Genomic DNA, 27001 nt, shown 5'->3' with positions numbered 1-27001 from the left:
TACTAATGGCCATGTTGTTTCTATCTTTCGGCTATTGTGAATGATACTATTAACATTAAATCTTTTTTGAGTATATATCTAGAAGTGGAATTGCTGGGTCATATGGTAATTCTATGTTTCACTTTTTGGAGGAAATGCCAAAGTTTTTAACAATGGCTGCACCACTTTACATTCCCCACAAGGCATGAGTTCCAATTTTTCCATATCCTTGCCAACACTTTTTCTTTTAATTGCCATTCTAATAAGTGTGAAGTGGCACCTCATTGTGATTCAGGTTTTACTTTTCTTACTACTAGAAAGAGTCAAATTTGCAATCTCTCTTCAATAGATGCATATATTTTTAGTTTTGGTCCTAGTGGCTCATTGTTTTTTGACCCACTTCTAAATTTATACCACAGATTCTCAACAAGGGGTGATTTTCATTCTCAGTCCTCCTTCCTGGGGACATTGGCAACAAATGGAGACCTTTTGGGTTGTCACAACTGAAGGAGGGATGGTACTGGCATCTAGTGGGTAGAAGCCACGGATGCTGCCGCACAACCCTACAAGGTACGGGACAGCCTCCTGCAACAATTTGGCCTCAAATGCCAATAGTGCCAAGGTGGACAGACCCGGGGTTACAGCATCTTGTCATATTTCATGTACCTTTATAAAGTGTCTTCAATCCTTCAGGAATGAAGCAGAATATATAGTGAACTACTGTTTCTGAAGTAAACAATGTTAACATTGTGATAAAGATGCAGAAAGCATATCTTTCTTTTCACAATAGCATATTCAAATTACATATTTGAATATACTTATTGGCTTAGTTGCTAATCAATTCAATCACATAAAATATAATGTGGGATAAAAATATCGCTATTAATATTTTCAAAAAGTTAGCATATTCCTGAAGGAAACAGCAAATCTAGATATCTTGCCTTTCATTAAATTGAAAAATGTCACGTACCAGGCTCTCTGTCTGGCACTAATTATACATGGGTGGACCAGGTGGACATGGTCCCTGTACTCACGGAACACAAACCTCACTAATGAACAGGTGATGTTAGGCCAAGCATTGTTAATAGTGTTTTGATGCCTCTCCCCTTTTCAGTTGAACAGTTTAAGGAAACAGAAATTCTTATAAAATGAAAAACTTTAATAATTGTTTAAAGCAAAGGCACAAGTAAACATATCAGGTTATCATACAATGTTACAATAAGAAATTCCAACAGTAAAATGAAAAACATTATAATTTTGCATCTCTATAGTATATCTAACGTATTATTCTATCATCTTTTCTTTGGAGTGAAAAGAGAGGATAGGTAGATCAATGGATGTGATGTAAAAAGTTGGATTATAAATAGCATCCACTCCACTTTTAACCAGGAATTTTAATTTCAGGAGAATGAATTAAATTAAAATTAATTAGTTTTAAAAACTTACTGTTTTGTTAATGATAGAGCAGCAATAACTTTCAGGCTAAAGCACACTGTTTTAATAAAGTAAATCCTTGATTTCATAAAATGTTAGCTGTTGACGTCTGGTACCACACAATAATTAAGCTGGCCATGAAAGGGCTTTACCGAAACACAATTCATATACTTATTTTACTTTAAATCTGAAAATGATAGTGTATTATGTAAAAAAAGATAAAGGAGAATATGGAACCAATTCATTTCTTATGCTGTTAGAAATAAAACACTTAAAAAGGTCTAGACCTTGTTTTCAAAGGCACTATCTGGAGAGCAACAAGCTGGATCACGCTCACAGCTAAGTTGTTGTTTTTTTTCCTTCCAAACTAGCTTGCCAGTTAATTGAAACTTGATGTCTCAATTAGTCATCAAACATTGAGTACCTAGTATCAATAGGTACTCAATAGGAAGGATAGAAATTGTGTAATGTATATCTTTGCTTTTTTCAGGAAGAAAAACATTTATCATTGATTCTTGAAAGGCTGTTGAAATATTGGCTTGATCTAAAAGTTGTTTCATCACCTCAATGTGATTTCCATTTTTTTCAGGTCACCTATAGCTTCTACGTTAAGCGTGTCAGCCTAGATGGCAACACCACCGGAAGGTAACTATCCTAAGAGAGTATTTGTGTGTGTTTGTTATTTATTCTATTCACTTATTCCTCCCCTGAATGTTCTCCAGCTCTGAGTGTTTAACTTAACATTTAAATGACACAAAATATCAGGGATTAAATAAAATCTATCAAGAGAACACTTTCCAATACCTCAGAAGTCTTAATTTGAATGTCAAATCAGGGCATAGTACCTTGTTCATCCTAAAAACCAGGAAGATTCTAAACCCTTCAATGGAGTATTTGAATCAAAGCTCTTGAATGAGACAATTGTTGTTTTTAGTTTTTCCATTGTCCAAATTACAAGAATATCAATGGATTAAGGTTTACTTACCATGATTCTTTTAACACCTAATTCCTAACCAGAAAACAGTAAATAGGAAATTCTCTAAGAATATCTTTCAAATTTAGAACTCAAACATGATTCTGGAAAGATGTAATATCGGCTCACTTAAGCATACCCTAAAGGTCAACATGCCTGCTTGAAAGAGCAGTGATGGCATTCTGGAATTCTTCCCTTTCTTTCTCCATTTCCAAAGGTAGAGATGTCCTTCCACATTTGTCTTTGGCATCAAAGACTTCATAATACAAAATAGCTGGAACATTTTCCATTTTGAATAGTTATGAGTTTAAGATCCACTAGGAAATTTTAGTCTCCCAAACCATTAGTTCAACAGCAAAAGCAAATAGTTTGATCTTCTACTGAGACAAACTTAACATGTAAACTTATATTTTAGAGGGTCTGCAAACTTTTTCTCTAAAGTGCCAGATAGTAGATTTTTAGGCTGTTTGTGCCCTATGGTCTCTGTTGTAACTACTCAACTCTGCCATGGTAGCACAAAAGCAGCCATAAATAATATGTAAATGGATAAGCACTGGGTAAGCTCTAGTAATATTTTATTTATCAGTACTGAATTTCATAGAATTTTCATGTGACACAAAATATTATCCTTTTGATTTTCCCCCCAACTATTTAAAAATTAAAAACCACTCTTAGCTTGTGGGTCATGTAAAAACAAGAAGCTGGCTGGAATAGCCTCATGGACTATTATTGCTGACCCTTGGTCTAGATCAATAGATTTCTTATTGTGGGGGTGAAAGCAATTGTGCGGCCATGATTCATCTCATTTTACCTGGGCATCAACAGCCTCTAGGCTGACAGTAATGAACCCCAAAAGAGAATCTTAAAAGCACCAGTCAGACAATTCTAGTAGACGATTCTAGTAGAGCTGTGCAGAGTTTATGAGTGTTGATACATCTATACACAGATATAGATCTATATAAATTCAGGAAACATATTTAAATCACATTAATTGTCAGAATAGCAGAGAATTCAGAAATTCATTAGCTGAACCTTTTCAACTTGGTGTCCGAGAGATCTTGATTAAGATTTTGGCTCTGCTACTTAATAACTTGTAACCACAGGTAAATTACTTAACCACTAGAATTTAACCTGATGATATGGACACAACAGGCATATTTTCAATTTTGTTTCTCAAGCAAACAACTACAAAGGGCTTGCTGGAAAAGCCTAGTCCATTATGTACCATAAAGCTTAACTTCTGGCTTTAGACACAAAACGATTTTATCTTTTCTATTCCATTCTGTCATATAATTTTTTTTTGCATGCAACATATTGTGCAAAATTGTACCTCCATATATATTGAATTTGACTTTCCTCTTATCCTTGAAGGCTATTTTTTCACAGGCTGCTGATGAAAATGGAAGTGGAAAGCATCCAGTTAACACACTCTTGTTATCTTTACGTAATCTAAGTGTAATTTGGTGTTTCCACCAATTTATCAATGACAGGCATTCAGGTTTCCAAGAAAAAATGTCTAGACGATAAAAAGGAAGAATTGGTAGGAAAGAATTCTTATGGCTTTATCTATGGATTAACTAGAGAATCTGAAGATAATGTTCATAGATTATTTGCAGATATAATTTTTGTATATCTTGGACCTCAGTCCATTGCTTAAATTATATTAAGTAGATATTAGCACTAAGTAATATGTGCTATAACCTCTTTAATCATGAAAAATTTGCTATATACACATGAAGTAAAATATGTCACCAATAGTGTTTTTGAACAAGCATTAGTTCACTTATGAATCTGCTAGTGTTGAATGCTAAGCAAAATACTAAAGCTATTAAAATATTAGTGTTTGGTTTTATTTTCAATTTTCTTTTAACCTAGTATTTACAGAAGTCCTGTTAGAATGCTAAAGGCAGTCATTTTGCAACATGTACATTCTCCATATAAAATGATATTCAATGTGGGTGATGTAGATTTATAAATACGTACAAAACCCCAATTTATTTATAGTTAACCTACTACTTTGACCAGTAGGCAACACATGGAAGCATCATATGAACATAAAAATTAGAAATTAAAACAAAATTTAAAACTCTCAAGACAGATGACCAATCATTTGTGTTTGTAAAATTATATGGGGGGGAAAAAGGCTTTGTATTTGGGACCTTTCAGTGGCCCACTACTAAAGCAGTAATTTTAACTGAAAAACCAAAATTCAAAAACCAAAAACACTCTACCAACACAAAAACACAAGATAAATTAGATGTATATGTTGGTCAAATGTTTGTAGACAGCTGCCCTGGAAACAAATTGATAAATATGCAATTTATTGAATTAGCATGAAATACTGCACTAGAGCAGTTTTGTCTGAAGAAAATTCAATTTTCCATAGTTCTGAACTTCAAAATGCTTCCCACATATAAATTGCATTTCCTAAACAAGAAACATTAATATTCAGTAATACTGTTAGAACCTTATTTTTCCCATTAACCATATTCCAGTCTACTTTATGGCAATGGTAAGTCAGTGGTGAAGATTTGGCAAAGATAAAAAGGCATAAGACTGTAAAATATATATATATATATATATATATGTATATATGTATATACATATGTACATATGAAACAGATATGTTCCCCAAACCCTTAATCATATGACAACTGATCCCTTAAAAAACTCCAGTCTAGGTCACAGTGATGGTCAGACAGTGGTTGAGTATGACTCTCTTCTTGGGGGCTGCTCCTTTCGAGCCACTTGGTTGCTGTCTCTGGTCTCCAACACACTGTCTTCTGTTTCGCTTTCACTACCATCTGCTACAGCGGGGTCCAAAGACATCGGGCCAGATTTTCTGTGCAAAGGAAAACCAACGCTACTTTCCCGTAAGGAATTATCCATAAAATCTTCATCAGAGGAATGGAATGATTCATCATCTCCTATTAAATGGTTGACAATGTGGATTCCATCAAAAGGAGGCTGGCCTGAGAAGACCCTCTGGCCTTTTAGGCACCTGAGCTGTCAAAACAAAATCCAAGTTAATATACTCAACTAGGGGAAACATATACACCAAGAAAGCAAACGTTTAAGAAAGAAGACACCTTGTTTTTTTTTTTTTTTTTTTTTTTTTTGGCATTTCTAGATAAAATAGTAACCACCAATTTTTATGTGCCTCCTATGCGTTACGTAATGGGTTTGTAACTTGTTATTTTAATTGAATTATCACACAGTCCTATGTGGTAGATTTCATCAACCTCATTTCAGAGATTAGGAAATGGGAACTCAGGTAGAGTAACTTGCTGTGGACACATAGCTAATAGCAAAATTTAGATTCAAACTGAACCTTCATTATATTAGAGATAATATCATGAACTCCATGTACCCATCACCCAATTTCAACAACTAACATCATGGACAATCCTGTTACATGATACCCCTCCTGTCCCTGGATTACTTTGAGGTAAATCCCAGACATTCTATCAGTTTACTTTGTAAATATTTCAGCATGCACCTCTAGAAGATGTGGACTTTAAGACCATACTCTGAACTGTCACATACACTGCCTCAAGAGCATGTCCCCATAATAATGAAAATCATTTACAAATAATGAACATTTGCTATGAGTCTCCATCCTATTATAATATCCCAAAGACCACCAAACCACTACCATTCACTCAGGGCAGGAATGTTTCTTCCCACTAATGAGATTTCTTTCTTCATGGGAGGAATGCCAATAGTATGTAATTTTGCCTTCTCTCCCCTACTCCTCCTCAGGGAGAAGGAACAACTTCTCTCATGAGGGAATAGGGGAGAGGAATGGCATGTATTGCTCAGCTATTGCTCTTCTCTTTCCACCTTTCAGAACCAGGTTCTGGCTATCCCAGGAGTTTCACATGGCCAGACCTTCATGTGGACATCATATGCTACCTGTTACTGGGTGGGCAAGTCTGACTAATTCTAGAGTTCAGCAATGAAAATCCCATTGTTGTCACAAATCTAAACCACATTCTCCAAAACCAGCTTTTTCAGGATTAAAGGTGACTTCTTTCTATCATCTCCCACTTCTTTGCCTAAGTTACCTTAAACTTCCAAACCGACCGCCATGGATACTACCACTTCTACTAGCATGTAATTGAGACATCAGCCCTGTCGTCCTCAAGAGCTTAGGTTTTAAATAGAAAATTTAATTTTGATATTGTCACTTGTTTAATTTCTCTTACACACCATGAATTTTCTCCTACAATAGAGCAGAAGGGCTAAAAACAAAACAACCAAACAATAATTGAGAAAAACTAATTACCAAACTCTACTTTGACTTGCAAGAATTTGGCTGAAATAGATCCCATGCCTCCTTCCCTTATCATTACTATTAACCTTCAACTTTGTTTCTCAGGGACAAATTCCTGGTCACTCACTATCTTTCAAATCTTAAGATAAAGCTTGTGTGAAATATTCAGGAAATATTACATATACTTTCAAAACTAACGGTTCTGAAAGTAAAGACATTACAGCCTTGCCATACACCTGCCAGCTTTCCTGACAGACTTCCAGGAAGAAGTGAAGAAACGTCAGCACTTTCCTGCTGGTGTGTGAACAACGGGAAACAAGAAGGATGCTGAGACTCGTACAGTGATGTCTGCCTCAGGCAAACCTTCAACCATAAAGAAATCCCTATGCCCTGGGCCAAGGGAACAAAAGTACAGTGAGGTACAATGTAATTTAAGTAACACCGTCTCCCTTGGCAGAGCAGAAAGGATCTAAACTCGGAGTTGAAATTTTAGGGAAAGGGCACAGAGCACCACAAGGACCTCCCCATAGCTGTGATACCCACTGCATTACTACAACTGCCACGTTCTGATGCAACATCCTATCACCACATTGCAACACACGATTTATAGCTCCAAGTGTTAGATTAAGTCAGTTAATCTCTTCCTTTCTTTTCTTCCCAGATCCTTTTGAAGAAATAATACGGAACACGTGTTTTCCTTTTCCCTGGCTGTTACCAAAGGAGTAGGCAGGGGAACCACAACTTCCCAATTGTTTGGAAAGCTGTAGCTCTAACAAATTTTATTGCAATTAAAGAACTGCAGCCTCTTATCAGATGTAATAAGTGACCTCAAATATTACATAAAACTAACTCTAGGTGGAGGGTCATTTCCTCAATGTCAAAGGGGATGCAACTAAAGCTTCTTTGAGAACTGTATTCTAATAAAGAATAGCGATAACATAAAGGAATTTTGGAGAAGAAAAAGGTGAAGGTCAGGGACTCTCTGGTAAAGCGGAAGCTATCCCTTAGTTATCTCTTAGACCCAGGAGTGTGCACACTGGTTCTGAGAGGAAGGAGGCCTGTATATGCCCTGAAAGGGGACATTTGCACAAGGAATTCCAGGGTACTGAGTACCCATAACGTGGTCTAGAAGGGGCTGAACTTTAGGTGAAGATGTCCTGGGGGACTCCTCATCCTGTGAAGAGAGGTTTGGCTAGAGGAAGGCCAAAAGTGGGCCCCTCTAACATGCAAAGTCTTGGGTGTCTGGATCTAAGAGCTGTACTGCTGATCCTATTACTAGACTTTTAGAAGCTAATAATATATAAACAACAACAAAAACCAATTTTCTCAACCCTACACTTTCCCCAGATATTATTATTATTATTGGTAGCACACTGAGATTAGCATATCTCAAAATATGGTCCACTGATCATCTCCATCAGGATAACCAAGGATGATTATTAAAAATGCAAAATCCGTACCCAGATCTAAGGAATCAAAATCCAGAGAGTGAAACATTTTTTTTAAAGTTTATTTATTACTTGTTTAAATAACCTGCACACTCAACATGGGGCTCAAACTCACAACCCTGAGATCAAGAGTCACAGGCTCCACTGACTGAGCCAGCCAGGTGCCCCAAGAGTGAAGCAATTTTACAAGCATCTCAGGAGATTGTGATACCTCAGTTTGAGAATCAGTGTGGTAGATCTTCTGTTCAAACCAAATGAGGCTGAGTCAGAAAGGAGTTGGTTGACCTGAAATGGAACTCTTATTCACAATAAAAGTGCTTCTGAACAAGGAACAACTGCCTGTGTGTGTCTAGTATGCAGAAATGGATACCATTTTCAGTAGTACGACCAAGCTGTTCGGAGCCAAATCTACTACTTGGTGGTTGAAACAAGGAGCAGTCTGTTGAAATGCCTTTTCCTGAAACTTTCTCCTGGTATAGGGTAGGATCCAGGATGTATATGTTCAAAAGACCCGAATAATTTTGATGCACGTCCCAGGGTATGGACCACTACTCTAGGCAACGTTTTGTTTGGTTGGCTTTGTTTGGTATCTCGTTTGAATCAATCATAGGATCAGGAATCTGACAAAAGCTATTGACTCTCTTTCTTGAAATGTACATACATATATACACACACACACACACAAACACACACACGCACATACACACATACACACGCACATACTTTAGCATACCCTTCTGCAGCCCCTTGTCTTTTCTAATTTTGGTTAAAGACTGTTGGAACATCTTTATAAGGCAACAACAAAACAACTAAACTTTGTGAAATGCCAGTAACATACTCATATCATGAAAAAGATTTAAAAAGTATTTTTCTAGGTGAAATTAGACAGGTTTTAAAGTCATTGAATGTGACTGGAAGTACTTTTGAGATTCACCAAGGGAACAGAGGGACCAGGACTCTTTGGAATTTTAAGCAAAGAGACTCTTCTCTGGTGAATCTTGGGATTTCCCCAAAGAAGGGTCTCAGCTAGTTCATAGTCAACGAACCCTATCCAGGCATTCAGAACTTCCTGCCAGCTTTTTAAGTTCCCCAGGCCTAAAGTTTGAGCAGGGAGTCAAATATTTGAAAAATAAAATAAAATAAAATAAAAGCATCTAAGAGATGCTAGCCGGGGAAAAAAGGCAACGAGTAGGAAACAGACTATTGTTGAAAAGAAGACTCTTTAAATTAATCATTTATTTCCTGTGAAGAAACTGTAACCACGTAAAAAACAAACAAACAAACAAACAACAAAAAAACTCAGATAATCTAAGAGAGGGTCCAGACATAATTTTCTCTGACCTGAAAGACATGAGCTTTGAGAATGAAAAAGCCTTTCAAGTATCCATCACGAAGGGTAAAAGTAGACTTATATGATGGTACCTCACAATGAAATTTTAGGACACTAAGAACAAGAAAAGATAAGTATCCAGCCAAAACCAAAAATGTTTTATATAAAAAATTACAAATCACAATGATAGGGACACCTGGGTGGCTCAGTTGATTAAGCCTCTGCCTTCAGCTCAGGTCATGATCTCAGGGTCTTGGGATCGAGTCCCACGTCAGGCTCCTTGTTCAGCGGGCAGTCTACTTCTCCTCCTCCCTCTGCTGCTCCCCCTGCTTGTGCTCTCTCTGGTTCTATCTCAAATAAATAAATGAAATCTTAAAAAAAAAAAAAGAATGACAATGATATTAGACTTCTCAACTGTAAAGAGAGGAGAGCAAGGCCTTCAGAATTCTAAGAAAAAATTTCCAACATACATTTAAAAAACTGTAATTATCTTATTTAAAAAGATTTTAAATACAGGGGATAATTTAGTGGATTCCTGTGTTGTCATCACCTAGCTATGTAGAAGCAAACAAAAAAGGATTTTTATGTTTTTTTCTCTTGATAAATATGATCACATTTATTTTCATAGCTTTTATTCTGCCACCGGAGTATTTGAGCATGTCTATCATATCCAGCCTTGGCCAGCATGGCCATTACACATTTTTCTCCATCATAATATGCACTATTATTGTCACCTTGTTTCTTTGATTACTGCTGGGATGGTTGAGATTTTTTCTTTTTATTCCACTACAGTTAACATATAGTATTGTATTAGTTTCAGGTATACAATATGGTGATTCAACACTTCCATACATCACCCAGCACTCATCACAAGTGCACTCCTTAATCCCCATCACCTATTTCACCCATTCCTCCCACCCACCTCCCCTCTGGTAACCATCAGTTTGTTCTCTATAGTTAAGAGTCTATTTCTTGGTTTGTTTCTCTCTCTCTTGAAATATGGTTTTTAAATAACGTTAGCCTATTGAACTAGAAGATGTTTTAGAAACATAATACATAATCTAATTCTGTCCTTCGAATTATTTTATTCTCAAACATGAGTATGTAAAATAGTAAAAACGAGCTTATTGTGTGATAAAATGTTTCCTTCTAATGAGTGCCTTCTAGTTCTGTAACATTTAAAAATAACTTACTTTAGGTATTAAGTAGATTTGCCATTTTCCAAACATCAGTTAAAAGAGCCACAAACTACCACAGAGATGACCTCACACACTATTCAATTCAGTAGGTCACTCTGGAGTGCTTACTTTTGGGAGAATGTTGGTGATGTTAACAGCACCCTTTGACTTCCTAATCCTCTAGACCAGTAATTAATAAATTGTGTTATGTATAAAGAACAACCTAAGATTATTGTTTTAAAAATATATAGATTCTTGGGCCCTCCTCTCAGACACCTGGATTCAGCAGGTAGGACTCAGGAATCAGTATTTTAAACAAGCACTCCAGGGAGTTCTGAATAGGATGATCCATAGATCACATGCTGAGAGACACTGCTCTAAATGGATCATATTTAGGGATTTACCATATTAGGATCATGTTAAGAAAATTTGGTAAGGATAAATAAATTTGAACTTAAGATGTTCTTGTTAATTTATTGCTGCCACCATCACACTGGCCACTGTTATATTTTAAAAATACAATGGCCTGGTATGGACACACAACTAACTCAGGGGGAAAAAAGCAAATAAAAAAACAGAAAACTATGAGGCTAATAAATATTTTAAGATATGACACCTTCACCATCTAATTTCAAATCTAGTTCCCATGAGGTGTTTCAGGGGATTCATCACTGAAGAACACCATCCAGTTTTAGATACTCAGCATCTCAGCTTATATCAAAGTGAGAAAACGTGTGTTTATAAAACAGAGTCAGAGCCTTCTCTTCTCCTCCTCCTAGCAAATGTCAACTTTCAAATTCAAACTTTATTCTGAGGATCAGCTTCATATTCAGGTGACAGACTATACCTTTTCAAGGATAACATGTCTAACCTTAGGACAATAGTTCTAGCTTTACAGCCCTTGATAGAAAAACTTTTTTTTTTTAAGGTTTACTTATTTATTTTATAGGAGAGGGAGGAAAGAGGGAGAGCGAGAGAGAGAAACTCTAACAGACTCTGCTGAGCCCGATGCAGCGCTCAATCTCAAGAGCCTGAGATCAGGACCAGCCAAGCCAAGGGCCAGTTGTTTAGCCAACTGTGCCACCCAGGCATTTGTAAGTAGCCTGATACTAAAGAGTAGATTCTGTATGATTCCATTTAAGTAGTTTTTAAAAACAGTTTAAAAACAAGCAAAAAAAGGAGAAAGATTTGGAGTTCAGTGATAGATAACACAAAGTTCATTAAACTTATTCTCCCTGCATTTGTGAACATTTGAAAATTTCCACAATAAAAAACATGCACATTAAAAAAATAAGGTCATCAATGAAATCTCTCAAAAATACTTCCAAATTCATTTGTAGCTGACCATTTGGATAAGCAGTAACACTCACCGTAACAAAACCCCCAAATAATCCAATGACAAAAAAACAAAAAAATAAAAACTGTTTCTTTTACATTTTAAAGTATTTCTTTTTTGTTTTCTGGTATTATTTTGATATTAATAGTTTAAAATATTAACACTTTAATAATTTTATAACATTTAATACATCAATAGGCATTAATACTTTCATAAACTTTAATACTGTATTTATTGATTGACACACATATATATTTGAGCTATTATTCATAGATAAGTTTTTTTCCAAGTTAAAGTGAATACTTAAAATCAGCACTGTCTGGATGGCTGCTGCACATATATTCTACCTCTTCTGTTAGCCTCTGATGATGGAGACTGTTTCTTAATCATTTTTGTATCCCAGAACTCAGCATTCTGACTTGGCAAGAGTGGGCACCTAAGAAATATAGACGAACTACATTGAAAGATAACAAGATTCTTGAGAAAGCCTTCTGGTACTAATTATTCATCCATCCTTTTTGAATAAGAATATTAATAAGAAGACAGGGGCACGCTAACATATAAGACTCCAATAATGTACTATTTCTTACCTGATATGGACTGCTTCATCATGTTATGCATGAAGAGACAGAGTAAAGAAATAAAAACATATAGAAATTGTTTAAATAATACTTAAGATATTCTGACATACTCATTACAGCTTAAAGAGCTAACGAAATCTTACCCTCTCACTAGCTTCAAAGAGATTGGATTGTAAGATTTCTCTGCATGTATTTAACAATGCTGACCCAAAGAAAGTATTTAGTAATTTAGAAAAAGAAAGTGTAAGATATTTTATAACTTATAAAAAATAAAGCACAAGAGGCAGTATAGCTAATAAGAAAACAGGAAACTGTCATGTTCATAGTCTGATGAACGTAGGTTTTGACAGGAAATAGCAGAGTTTCTAACTGCATGATAGTAAAAATTCAAATACTAAAAACGTATTAAAACCTATTACAGCTATTTCACATAAAGATTATCAGTAAAATTTGAAAGCGGGGAGAAGAACCTGTGGGAATGAATATTCTGAAGGCCCAAAGGACTTCATAATCATTAAAGATACGCAAGTATTTAAAAAATTTCTCATTAGTCTACTTCATTAGCTAAACCTCTACAGGTTAAAAGTTTCTTTCATAAAACAGAGAAATGTTATAGCTTTAGAGATTTGTAGCCTCTAACTATAACTTCCTAATAAATAATAGTGAAATCTGTGCTGAGAAATTTGATCACCTGGGCTAGTGTCCATGTAGATAGAGTACACATGTTCTCTATGTGTTTGCTTTCTTCCAGTAATTATAGAACACTGGTAACTTGAAAAGGTCTGGGTTGATTTTTGCAGTTGATTTTAAAGAGACACAACAGGTTATCCTTCCTCAATTTTAATGTGTAGGGGTAACAGAATTAATAATAAACCCTTATATTTATATGAGGTTTTACAGTTAAAAGTGCTTCCATGCATATTATTTCAAGTTAAAAAAATTTTCCCCCATGTGTGACTGGAGGCTGAATTGTACAGACAACTACCACTTTCTGAGATTCAAAAGAATAAAAAGGGCTGCACTGAATATTCTGAAAGACATTCAGTCCACAACAAAGTGGAAAAAAGTCATCCACACACCAAAAAAACCCCTAACCAAATGAACTTTGATCACTACTAGACAGGGTTTAAACCATTTAAGTGAGTCATGTGATACCAAGAGAACTGCAAAACAGATGCAGTAAGTTTCCAAGACTGAGTCATATCAGATTATAAAAGCTCCTATTTGTACATTTGGGTTTATATAATCAATCTTTGTAAAACACTGAACTATGGCTGTTAAAGCTAAATGTAACATTTCTGTAAGTGATGTATAAGATATAAAATTTTAAATAACTACACATTATACTTTATATGAGAAGATGGACATAAAATTCAATAATCACAAAGATTTGTATTTCTAAGTTCTAGAGGCTTTGCTTTCTTTCTCCAAAGTATAATCGGTAATTTTGTTGAAATCCTTACATAATAGTTTTAATAGTTTTCTCAGTTTTCAAAATGTAAAAGGGAAATGATGTACTAAATTAATTCTCAATTATCGGCTTCTTTCAAAAATGAATTGTACACATGAGAAAGATTAAAACTAGCCATAAGCACACAAGCCAAAAGATTTCCAGTGAATCAGAACGGGAAACCAATAAAAGCAATCAATTGGAGGTCACGACTTTTTGATCATTGTATTACATAGACAGGAGCAAAAGTTCAGACCTAGAATACTTAAAAGTAGATTAAGTTGAAAAATTCAAGAATTTTTTTGAAATAATATAAAATAGACAATGTTGAAAATGGTTCTGGCTTTAAGCTAAGTAAATTATTTTTAAAAAACAGATAAAGCACTTAACATTTAAAAAACATACAGATTCTGTGTTAATTGTATAAAATGCAATAGTTAAAACTAACGCTTTTAGAAGCAAAGAAAAAATATGTACCCACAATCATAAGTGAAAAAGGTGGAAAGGAAAGTCTGGCACTGAAGAAATTTATACTGTGCATTTGTTACTAGAGAAGGAGAGAAAGGGAAGAATTAAGTCATTTACAAAGAACTCTTAGTCTTTCTGTAGTATATACTTAGATTTATCCAGTACACTACGGCAAACAAAATGAAACTGCATTGGACTCTTCCTGGCAGCTGACACGTCTTGATAAAATTGAAACCATTAACATTATTTAGAAGGTACTCTAATGTCAATGGTGATGAGGTTAGGAATATATGAGCTTCTATGTAAATTTATGACCAATTACAGGAAATAAATCACTTCACACTTGTTTCACTCTGAACTTTTAAAGCTACATCAAAGTACATTTCATTTGATTTAACCTTCAGCTGAAGCACTGAAAAAATTCAAATGTTTAGCAAAACATCCTCATCAAAACGAAGTACTTCTTTTCTATCTGGGTTGAACCGTTAAAAGGAATCATTCTTCTCTCTAAGGCTAAATCATATGTTTTATCAGTCTATCTAATTACCCAAATTTTAATCATTTATCTGATAAGGGACTTATATATCTAAAATATATAAAGAAGTCTTTATAAAAAGATAACCCAATTATGAAATGGGCAAAGGATCTGAGTAAATATCTCTCTAAAGAAGATACAGATGGCTAATAAGCATATGACAAAATGCCCAATATCATTAGCCACCAGGAAAACACAAATCGAAACCAAAATGAGATGACATTCATAGTTACTAGGATGGCTGTAACAAAAAGGAGAGATAATATCAAGTGCTGACAAGCATGTGGAGAAATTGGAACCCTCATACACAGCTGGTGGAAATGTAAAATGGTACAGCTGCTTTGGATAACAGTATGGCAGTTCTTCAAACGATTAAACACAGAGTGACAACATGACCCAGCAATTCCACTAGTTAAGTAACATTCAAGACAAACGAAAACATACGGTCACAATGAAATTTGTACATGAATGCTTACATCAGCATTATTTATAACGGTCAAGAGGTGAAAACAACCCAAATGTCCATCAACCAATAAACAAATAACTAGAATGTGGTATACCCATTTGATGGAATATTATTAGGCAATAAAAAGGAATGAAGCACTGATACATGCTACAACATGAATGAACCTTGAAAACATTATGCTAATAAAAGAAACCAGTCACAGGTGACCACCTACTGTATAATTCCATTTATATGAAATGTCCAGAACTGGGAATCTACAGAGCCAGAAAGCAGATTAGTGGTTGCCTAGGGCTGGAGGGAGGGAGCTTGGGGGGAAATGAGGAATGACTGCTAATGGGAATGGTATTAGTTTCTGAAGTAATAAAAACATTCTAAAATTGTGGTAATGGCTCAACTCTGTGAATATACTAAAACCACTGAACTGTAATCTTCAACATCCAATGTTTTCCTCAATAGAAAAAACAAGTGGTGGCTAGCTTCTCCAGCTTCACTTTAATATGCAGAAAATATTTGCAGTGAAAGTTTAATGCTTTAGACAGAAGATGAATGCATTTGTAGCATTCAGTTTTTTCCAGAAACTAAAATTAACTCCTGATGGAAAAATAATTTTAAAAATACATAACATACACATATAAACACAGACCTACACTATTTTGTCACTGAACACAAAATGAGTTTTCAAACAGAAAAGGTTAGTATCCCTCTCTTCCTCATTCTGAGGTGCTCATAGGCTGCTTAGTTAAGATTGGGCACTTGCAAACCACATGACCTCATGAATGCTATCTTATCATATCACAGGTTCCTCAGACTGACCACAACAACTTAAATCAGACAGGCAGCAAAGTAGCACTAAGTCTCTGACACATATTATTGGTATGACATTTTTAGCTGTCCAGTTCGTGGGGAGTGAAAATCTGATTATCTGAAGTCCAACTGCATCTGTGAGATAGGGTTCATGAAAAGCACATGATTTACTGCACTAAAGACTTCCAACCACAATTTAAAATTTTTAGTTTTTGTAAATCTGAGGGAGCTAGCTCATCTTTTACCAATTCTCTTTTAGTTGACACTTAGAGTCACATTTACAAATGTTCCTAGTTTGAAAAAACGTCAATACTATGTTACTATTTCTTTTAAAAATTAGCATTTTAAAACTGAATTACTTGATGCAAAAGAAAGTAAGGTTTTAAAAATGATGGGCTATATTTCAAAATCTTGGCATAGCTGAAGAAACTGGACTTTTAGATTTAAGAACATAAGGCACTACAAAACGAGTGTGAAGTATTGGGTAGTTTGGATAATAGGAAGAGAATACCTAAATTAAACTGAAAAGATTCATATTGGCTCCCAAATGCATCGTTTGGGCCAAGGTCTTAATGAGAATATAATTCAAAACATATCAAGGAAGAAGACTCTATTTTATGGATTTCCTCTTGTTTAATTAAGAAAGCTTTACCCTCACCATCAGATCAATCTCTCTGAATGCTATTTTCAGAAGCACAAACGACAAACAAACTGATCAGGCTGTCTCCAGTTTCAGAAGTGCCCCCCTCTACTGATTTCCCTGTTACTTTTAGAGCTGTTCCTTCTCTCTCTCCTTTCTGAGCTCTTTATTTGCCTCCAAACCTTTGCATATGATGGCTTCTCTGCCTAAATACTCTTCTACTCTCCTTCTCCTGGCTATTTTCTACTCCTCCTTTGACATAGTTTAGGTAGCCCCACACCCAGAGATTTTTGGACACATTTCTAGGCCACAGTGCCATGTGGTTCTACCACACCACTGTCCATACAGACTGTTCTCCCTACCAGTCTGAATTCCTTCACAAGTGGGACAATGACTTTTAGATACCAGCACAGGACTGGGATGGAAAGCACGTTAAAGGTTATTTAGCATGACTGCTTTAGGATGCAACAAATGAGGCAAGGCCTGAAGCATGCTTGGGAGCTAAATGATGTCTAAATGCTCACTGACTGAATGAATATATCAAGTAAGTTGGCATCCTAATGGCACACAGTAAATCAGTGGTAGAACTAGGCCTAGGATCCAGGTCTCCTGACTCTAAGTCCACTGTTAAAAAATGAGTTTCTCAACCATGTGTAGTAAGTTCTTTTTTTGAAGAACAAAGTCACAAAATTCTGAAACAAACTAACCATCAAATTAAAAAACAAAAAATCCAGAACTGTTATTAAGAATTTGATAAATTGCACATATATCTATAATATTTTCCCTCTTCTCCCTTTTATGGATGTGTTTAGAAATACTGGCATGATAATGAAAAGAGAAAGTAAGAGTTCGATGAAGAATAGGGATAATTAGTTTTTGTTTTTGTTTTAAAATAGGCTCCCCACCCAGCATGCAGTCCAACACAGGGCTTGAACTCATGACCCTGAGATCAAGACCTGAACTGAGAACAAGAGTCAGATGCTTAACCAACTGAGCCACCCAGGAGCCCCAGAATAATCAGCTTTTGAATAAATGAAAAATTTTAAAAATGAATACACAAGTCTTGAAACCTGAGTATATGAATAAGTTCACTGGACTTAAAAACTGTAGCTCATTTGGTTGCCCAAATCAGGCTGAATGAAATCTTTAAGCATATCCTATTAGTTTCACTTAAATGTTAACAAGTACATCTAATACTGTAGTCACATTAAAATCTTATTGGTATCATACATTTAATGAAATGGTTTTTTTTTTTATTGTATGGTTTATTTGTGTGTGGTGTAAGTCAACTGTTAACCATGTAATTCATTTCAGGGAAGAGAGAGACTCTTGAGCAGGATCCACGTCCAGTGCTGAGCCCAACGCGGGGCTCAATCTCATAGCCCTGAGATCATGACCTGAGTTGAAATCAAGAGTCGGAGGCTTAACTGACAGAGCCACCGAGGCACCCCGGAAATAGTTTTAAGCATTTATATCTTATTTTTCTCATGTCTAAGATCGAAGAATATGCTATTAGATTGTGTTTTCATGGGAATGTTAATGGAATTAAGTCTCTCCTATCCTTATTCAATGAAATCTATTTAAGAACTGCTATAAGCAACTATAACACCTGTCACTATAGGCGTCATAGTTAGTCCTAGTTCCTTTAAGAAATGCTTATTATTGGAGCATTTTGGTGGCTCAGCTGGTTAAATGGCTGACTCCTGATTTCAGCTCAGGTCATGATCTCAGGATCCTGGGATCGAGCCCTGAGTCGGGTTCCATGCTCAGCAAGGAGTCTGCTTAAGAATTTTCTCTCTCCCTCTTCCTCTGCCCCTCCCCTCACTTGCCCTCTCCCACTATTTCTCTCTAAAATAAATAAATAAATCTTAAAAAAAGAAAAAAAAAGAACTGCTTATTATCATCTGCCTTTACTTCTCATAACTTAAGTGGTATTTGACATCCAGTTTCCCTTAAGTGGTTTTTTATGACTTACATTTCCAATCTAATTGTTGGAACCACTTATTAAGCAATTTATAGATTAGTACTAATAGACATTGTCTCACTACAACACATTTGAAAATCTAGCTATTCTCGTTAACTGTAAAGTTCTATTTAAAAACTTGCCACTTAGTGGGGTGTCTGGGTGGCTCAGTTGGTTAAGCGTCTGGCTTCGGCTCAGGTCATGATCCCAGGGTCTTGGGGGATCGAGCCCTGCATCGGGCTCCCCGCTCGGCGAGTAGTCTTCTTCTCCCTCTGCCCTCCCTGCTCCTGCATGCTTGTGCTCTCTGTCGCTATCTTTGTGTGTCTCTCTCTCAAATAAATAAATAAATAAAATCTTAAAAAAACAAAACAAAACAAACAAAACCCTTGCCACTTAGTATTGGAAAACACAGAAGTGCTCAAAGACTAATGCTGTTGTAGAAAAAAAAAGATACTAGTTGAAGAAAGAAAAGAAAAGAGAAGAAAAGAAAAAGAGAGAAAAGAAAAAAGAAAGAAAGAGAGAGAGAGAAAGAGAGAGAGAGAGAGATACTTGAAGGAGTTTCCACTGGTCAAATTGAGGACCATTTGAATACCAAGAGAACTGACTGAATCCATGAGTTCATAGTACTGTATTAGGATTTTTGAAAGACTCTAAGAAATATAAAGCTGAATAAGACACAATCTTTGCCATCAAGGAACTCACAGTTTAGCTGGTCCCTAAGCATCAAGGAGAGTAAAACAACTCTTACTTAAACAAAATTATGTGCTGTGTTATCTCCCATTTCTGAACTATTAAGTATACTCACTATCAGTATCAACCATACAGTCTTTGTTAAATTAACTTCCACTTTTCCCCATCAGACTGTAAATTCCTTGAGAGTAAGACTACACTGTACTTTGCATAGCATCTGCACAATATCAGAAAAATAACCTATCTGACACAGCTTTGTATCCAAGTCTGACTTTACAATTCTAACTGGTCCTGTTCCTTGGCCAGTGGAACACTGTTTCTCAAGGTTATTTATTTGGTCCTTTAATTCTGAGTACCAGATTCACATCCCTCATTTCTGATTGATTCTATGTTATCTAAACTGGCTGCTCACCCAGATTTCATCCTAAAAATCTCTTAACTCTTCTGAGGCTTATCTTTCCCTAGTGAATACCCCTAAGAGGCTTTTTTCCTGCGTATCTCATCTTCTCCAGGGTCTAATTCCTTTTCTTACCTTGTTTTTTATTTTTTATTTTCCTTTTTTTAAGTGATTTCATTATCTCACCTTACCTCCTCCTACCAGATCCAACTTTTTTGTCATGTTCTGAGGATTCAACTCCAGTTATTCAATGAAATTATCATCAAAAACACATATTTTCATTAGCAGATTTAAATATCTTTTTTTACCTATAGTAGGAATAGGATACATACATAGAGGCATAATTGGGTTGAATACCGCCCCCTTCTATGAATATAGCATAAAACTGGAAAGTGGTCTAAAAGTCTTGAATAAAAAGTAAGGTACCCCGTGTGGGATTATTATAGTTTTTCCTCTGTGTTATATATTCTTTTTGGAGGTAAAGAATGAATGGAAAGATATATAGCCTTGGAGATTTTAAAAAATTAATCTAGAAACAATTGCTGGAAGTTTGGTTACAAGTTAAATAAACTCTTGCAACAGAATGTATTGAATAGCTGAGTTAATTTATGTTCTTGGGTAAGCTTGTATTTCTTAAATAATAGATATATATGAAATTGGGTTAGCTATGTTTATCTAGTTCTATGTTTCTGGGAATGTCAAATTTGGCTAGAAAATCTCAGCTGCCTCTTTTCAGAAAATCATCTAATATTTAAAAGTTAAGATTTTAGTAGCACGTACTGGAAACTGAAGTAGAATCTGAAGGGTCAAGTCACAGCAATTCCCCAGTTTCAGATGGAAGAGAAATCCAGAACCTGATGCTGGAAGAAAAGTAAAGAATACTAGGTGGTAGTTGAGTTCTACTAACTAGGATTAGGTTCCCATCTGAGAGAAGTAATTAATTTAATTTAATTAAACCTTATGGAACTCCTACTACATCTAACATTGACAATTAAATGGGCTGGCAGGATTGTGGTAAGGCAGTGGGATGTAGCAGATCAGAAGTCAGAATGCCTGGGGAGTAGTTCCGTCTCTGCCACCAACTAGCTGTGTAACCTTGGGTAAGTCCCTTAACTCTTATGCCCTCAGCTTCCTCATTTATCAAGAAAAACCAGACAAACTTTAAGAACATGCCTGGCTTAAAAAAAAATGTGAATCTGAAATCTCAGCTTTATGTCTTCTACACAGTTATATTATTACAGACATTAAATATTGTACACTGTACAGTTTTGTTTTGTTTTTTAATCTTATGACTTCAAGTAAGATAAACTAACCATACAAGATTAAATGGAACATATAAGAGGATTAGGAATATTCACACTAATTTAAAGAAGTCATTAAACAAACGGTAGTGAGGTTGTGGAGAAAGGGGAACCCTCTTACACTGTTGGTGGGAATGCAAGCTGGTGCAGCCACTCTGGAAAATGGTATGGAGGTTCCTCAAGATGTTAAGAATAGAACTACACTATGACCCAGCAATTGCACTACTAGGTATTTACCCCAAAGATACAGATGTAGTGAAAAGAAGGGGCACATGCACCCCAATGTTCATAGCAGCAATGTCCACGATAGACAAATTGTGGAAGGAGCCGAGATGCCCTTCAACAGATGAACAGATAAAGATGTGGTTCATATATACAATGGACTGTTAGTCATCAGAAAGGATGAATACCCGCCATTTGCATCGACATGGATGGAACTAGAGGGGATTAGGCTAAGTGAAATAAGTCAAGCAGAGAAAGACAATTATCATATGGTTTCACTTACATGTGGAACATAAGGAAGAACATGGAGGACATTAGGAGAGGGAAGGGAAAAATGAAGGGGGGGAATCAGAGGGGGAGACAAACCATGAGAGACTATGGACTCTGGGAAACAAACTGAGGGTTTTAGAGGGGAGGGGGGTGGGGGGATGGGTAAACCTGGTGATGGGTATTCAGGAGGGCATGTATTGCATGGAGCACTGGGTGTTATATGCAAACAATGAATCATGAAACACTACATCAAAAACTAATGATGTACTGTATGGTGACTAACATAACATAATAAAATTAAAAAAAATAAAGATGTCATTAAAATGGAACATATAAGAGGAATAGGAATAACAACACCAATTTAAAGAAGTCATTAAGAATGAAATTTAAATCTATGAATGGAGGTTTTAAGATTTAAAATCAGTAGTAAACATTTTTTAAAAAGATTTTATTTATTTATTCGAAAGACATCGCACAAGCAGGGGGAACAGCAGGCTCCCAGCTGAGTAGGGAGCCCGATGTGAGGCTCGATCCCAGGACCCTGGGATCATGACCTCAGCCAAAGGCAGACACTTAAATGACTGAGCCACCCAGGCACCCAGAGCTAAACATTTAATTTGAAGAGCCTTAAAGCAATTTTCATAGGAGTACAAATATGATCTCTCATTATCTACATAAGACCTTTTGGCAGCAGAAAAACAATTTTCCTGTAGTTAGGCTTGTGTGAACTCCCGCATGATACTTCACATTGCTTTAACTAGACAAAAAAAAACAAATTTAAGGGAATACATTCTTTTATTAAGAAGCAGCCATGCTGGGGAACCGGGCACTTTTTACTGTAACAATATGCATGAAAGCTTATAACTCCATGTATTGAAATTTTTTAAAACAATAATCCTAAAATTAAGATTCAATTATCAACAGACATCAATACAAAAGAAAACACTGTATTTGTTCCTTATTTCTGCCCCCACCAATACACTGTTGCTATCAATGCAGTTTGTAAAAATGTCAATTCTATTTTAGGTTATCCTCTGTATACTAGGTAATATACTTGGGGTTTTGAAAGATTTAAAAGGAAATAAAGTGGGTGCCAGAGTGGTTCAGTCAATTAAGTGTCTGCCTTTGGCTCAGGTCATGATACTGGAGTCCCAGGATCGAGTCCTGCATAAGGCTCCCTGCTCAGCAGGGAGTCTGCTTCTCCCTTTGACCCTCCCCCTTCTCGTGCTCTCTCTCGCTCTCATTCTCTCTCTCTCAAATAAATAAAATCTTTAAAAAAATAAAATAAAAGGGAATAAAGACTGGTAGAAACAGTCAATACAGAATAAGCATACAGTTAAAAAACAAAAATATTACTTAGACTGAAATAAAGAGAAAAAATAACTTCCAATAATTATAGCCAAATTACCAAGTTCTTTTCTACCTTTAATATTCTGATTTTAATACCTAGATGAAGATCAATGTTGAATGAGTCTTTTTCTTTTTTCTTTTTTAAGATTTATTTATTTATTTATTTATTTATTTATTTGACAGAGAGAGAGAGAGCGCGCGCGCGCGCGCGAGCGCGCACGCGCAAGCACAAAGCAGGGGGAGCAGCAGAGGGAGAGAGAGAAGCAGGCTCTCCACTGAGCAGGGAGCCCCAAGAGGGGCTCCATCCCAGGACCCTGGGATCATGACCTGAGCCTGAAGGCAGACGCTTAACCGACTGAGCCACCTAGCCGCCCCAGAGTCTTTAAGTTTCTTTAAAAAAATTCACGCTCGGGGCACCCGGGTGGCTCAGTGGGCACCCGGTTCTCCCTCTCCTCCCCGCTCGTGCTCTCTCTTGCTATCTCTCTCTCTCTCAAATAAATAAATAAAATCTTTTTTAAAAAATAAAATAAACTAAATTCAAATTCAAGTGATTTTATTAACTACTTTTAAACTGGGAATGTAGAGCAAGGAAAAAAAGATCCACAGTTACAAATGGGTAGTCTGTCACTTGATCCCAAAAGCTCCTCATTTCAAAAATTCTAGTTTAATAACAAGTGAGTATACATATTAAACATATTAATAATGGTCAGGACACTCAAAATACTTCTTGGTAGATATTTTACTAAATCTATAGCTCAAGCATACATAAACAGTTATCAGAATTTAAAAAAGAACACTCAACGTCTGAACACTTTCTAAGGCAAACTTTGGAATGGGCTTTCTTTAGATTTCCTTTTATTTACTCAAACTCCTAATTTTGTACTTGGCTGGTAGAAATAAAAGAAGATTCTTGTAACATATGATAGCTTAAAAAACTGTCTCCTCAACAAAGAAGACAGGATGACAGAAGACCTTCTGGGTACTGGGAACGAGCACAAAGGCTATCCTTAAAATGAAAGTTGGCTTCATTTACCTGGGTTGTGTAGTATTTATAGCATCCTATAATAGTGTTTTATGTTGTTTTGTTTTTTGGCCAGCTTTGTCCTGAAATAGCTTACATTTCTTTAAGTTCTTCAGGAAGGGGGTCTCAGTAATTGTTCAGTGACTGACAATTCCTCCTGTCAAGTTCTTTCATAAATCATCCATCATTCTCTGATATATGGTAAAAAAAAAAAATGCTAAAGATATCTTTCTTAATACATTCATTCTTCAAGAGGACCAGGGGAGTTTATAATCTAATTAAAATAACTATGTTGAAATGCTCCCTTCTTGAAAGTCTCCTTTCGGGGGCTCCTGTATCAACAGTTGCCAGTTTCCCTCGCATCTCACTGGTAGTTTCGATCTCCTTTATTGGCTCTCTTGATCTTATAGGTCAGGAGTGTCACAAACTTATTCGTAGAACCCCTTCCCTTAACCTATGAATAACATTTATATGCCAATAACTACTATACCTATTTTTAGCCCCAACATCTTTTTAGAACCTCACACATATCCACTGCCCACCTCATATTTTCATTTTAATATTTAATAGGAATCTCAATTTTAATGTAAACAAAATAGAGCACCTGGTATTCTACCCTTCCCAACCTCAGTAAATGGCACCAACCAATCACTCAGATGTCAAGCCAAGAATCTCCGGAGTCACTGACTATTTTATCTTACGTCCCTCATACAATCCATCAGCAAGTTCTCAACCACTAAAACATATCTTTAATACATTTCACTTCTCCCATCCTTCTAAACCCTTTGTTACCTAGACTATTTTAACAGCCTCCATTTCCCTGTTTCTATTCTTGCTCTCCTACAGTCAATTCACCAAATAGCAGGCAGGGCAAATCAGATCACATCACTCCTTGCTTAAAACCATCCAAAGCCTTCCCACTGAACCAAGAATAAAACACATCTATTTATCCTAGCTTATAAAGCGCTATATAGGATTTGACCTCAACTACCTCTTTAATCTTATCTCATGCTATTTTTTCCCCACCCTGCATTATACCCCAGCCACATTAGTATGATTCTCACAAAGTCCACTACATTTCCCCCAAGGTCTTTGTGCTAGTTGTTTCTTCTGCCCAGAATGTTCTTTCCACTGATTTTTGCACATCAGGAAGCTTCTTAGCATTCCTATCACAGCTTTTATATTACCTTATTAGCAAAGCCTTTTGAAATCATTTATTTATTCAATTTTTTTTTTTTCTCCACGGAGTGTCTATTACATGGCAACATTGTTCTATATGCTGGGGGAAAAGTTACTCACGTACACATTAAAACCATAATGAGAAACCTCTTCACAGCCAAAGAATGACTAAAATTAGATAAAGACAGACAATCCTACATGTTGATGAGGATGTAGAATAAGAATGTCTTCACCGCTCATGGAGTGTAAAATGGCCTAACCACTTGCAGCAATGTTCTTAACAGACTAAACTGGAAATAATTCAAATGTTCACCAACAAAAAGAGAAATAAATTATAGTATATTTATACAAAGGAAAAAGTATGCAGTGATGAGAATGAATAATCTATAGCTACATTTTAAAATAACATGGTTAAATTTCACAATTTTAAGCAAGAGAAGCAAGACACAAAAGAATATATATTATAAACAGCCACTTACATAAAATTCAAAAACTTAAACTATTGTATTAAAGTTGAGATCATGGTTATCTTTGAAGAGGAGGGAGTAGTGGTTGCGAGAGAGTATGAATGTGGCTTTGAGTCTATTTCTTGGACGTGGGTGTTAGTTAATGGCTGTGATCACTTTGTGATAATTTACTGAGCTTTAAACTTGTCACCTGGGTACTCCCATGTTGTACTTCTATCAAAAGTCTTTAAAGAGTTTGTTCTTTAATCTCTTTCAATTTTTATGATTATGAACCCATTCTACTATAAAATGTTAAGGATAATAGCTGGTCTATAATAGGTGATCATACTAGAAGGTTTTGTTCACAAATAAGCAATGAAGAAACTGCTGTTTCGTCTCACCATCAGAAATAGTTGTGGCTCTCCTAACCGATTGGTCTGTCTTCATTATACATTCACTCTGACATGTTGAAAGTGACCAGGTTTCCCTTTTTTTGTGTTAACTGCTGAAAACCTTAGAGCCAAGTTTGAGGTCCACTTACAAGAAATATATAGATACTCCTGTGGTATGCATTTTTGTATGGGTCTTATTCATGGCTCCATACTACATTCCTATAGTTTTCTCTCCTTTGTCTCACAAAATTGTAGTTGGCTATTCTGCATCATTTACAACTTGCTTCATTATATCTAGAACAAGGCAGGGTATTTATTAATGAACCAAAATGCTCTTAAGGTTTTTTTCCCTCTTTCTTTTCACAAAGATATAGTTTGTTTTGGTTTTACTTCATTCTAAGTTTAATACATCACAGTCAAATGAAAGTCCTGCTTCAAGCTTCTGCTGCTTACTGATTATGTGACTGTGGATATGTTATTTAGCCTCTCTGAGACTATAAAATGAGAATAATAATTTTCACAGGATAATTGTGAAGATTAAAATAATCATCCAAAGTATCTACACCCAGTTTAGCAACTACCACTAGAAACCTTAATGAAAAAAGGGAAAACTTGCTCTACATAGAAAACTTACTAAGCAAACATAACTAGAATTACTTTTGTGAGATTTTTAAGGACATAAAGCACATTAAAACTACTATGACATTATAAAAATTCAGCAAAGCTGTTTAATAAAAAATATTTAATTTTAGCACAAATGAATTATCTTTAGACTGGAATAAATTTACCTATTCCTACAACATCCACCAGAACATATCACCATCAAGAACAAGTGAAAACATAATCTATATCTAAAAACATTTTCAAATCAG

General features: G+C 35.7%; 1 protein-coding gene across 2 annotated transcripts in view; it reads right to left on the bottom strand.

The window, feature by feature from the left end:
• Positions 1-1117: 1117 nt before the first annotated feature.
• Positions 1118-27001, bottom strand: part of EVI5 (ecotropic viral integration site 5) — a 191778-nt gene continuing 165894 nt past the window's right edge. For both annotated transcript variants that reach the window (XM_040627036.1, XM_040627037.1), the window contains one exon: positions 1118-5392. In XM_040627036.1, coding sequence (XP_040482970.1) covers positions 5081-5392 — 312 coding nt within the window. In that variant the 3' untranslated portion in view covers positions 1118-5080. The remainder of the gene's footprint in view (positions 5393-27001) is intronic.

This window comes from Ursus maritimus, unplaced genomic scaffold, assembly GCF_017311325.1.
Source record: "Ursus maritimus isolate PB19 unplaced genomic scaffold, ASM1731132v1 scaffold_12, whole genome shotgun sequence".
Classification (NCBI taxonomy): Eukaryota; Metazoa; Chordata; class Mammalia; order Carnivora; family Ursidae; genus Ursus; species Ursus maritimus.
The sequence above is the reverse complement of the archived record's forward strand: the minus strand, read 5'-3'. Positions and strand labels throughout refer to the sequence as shown.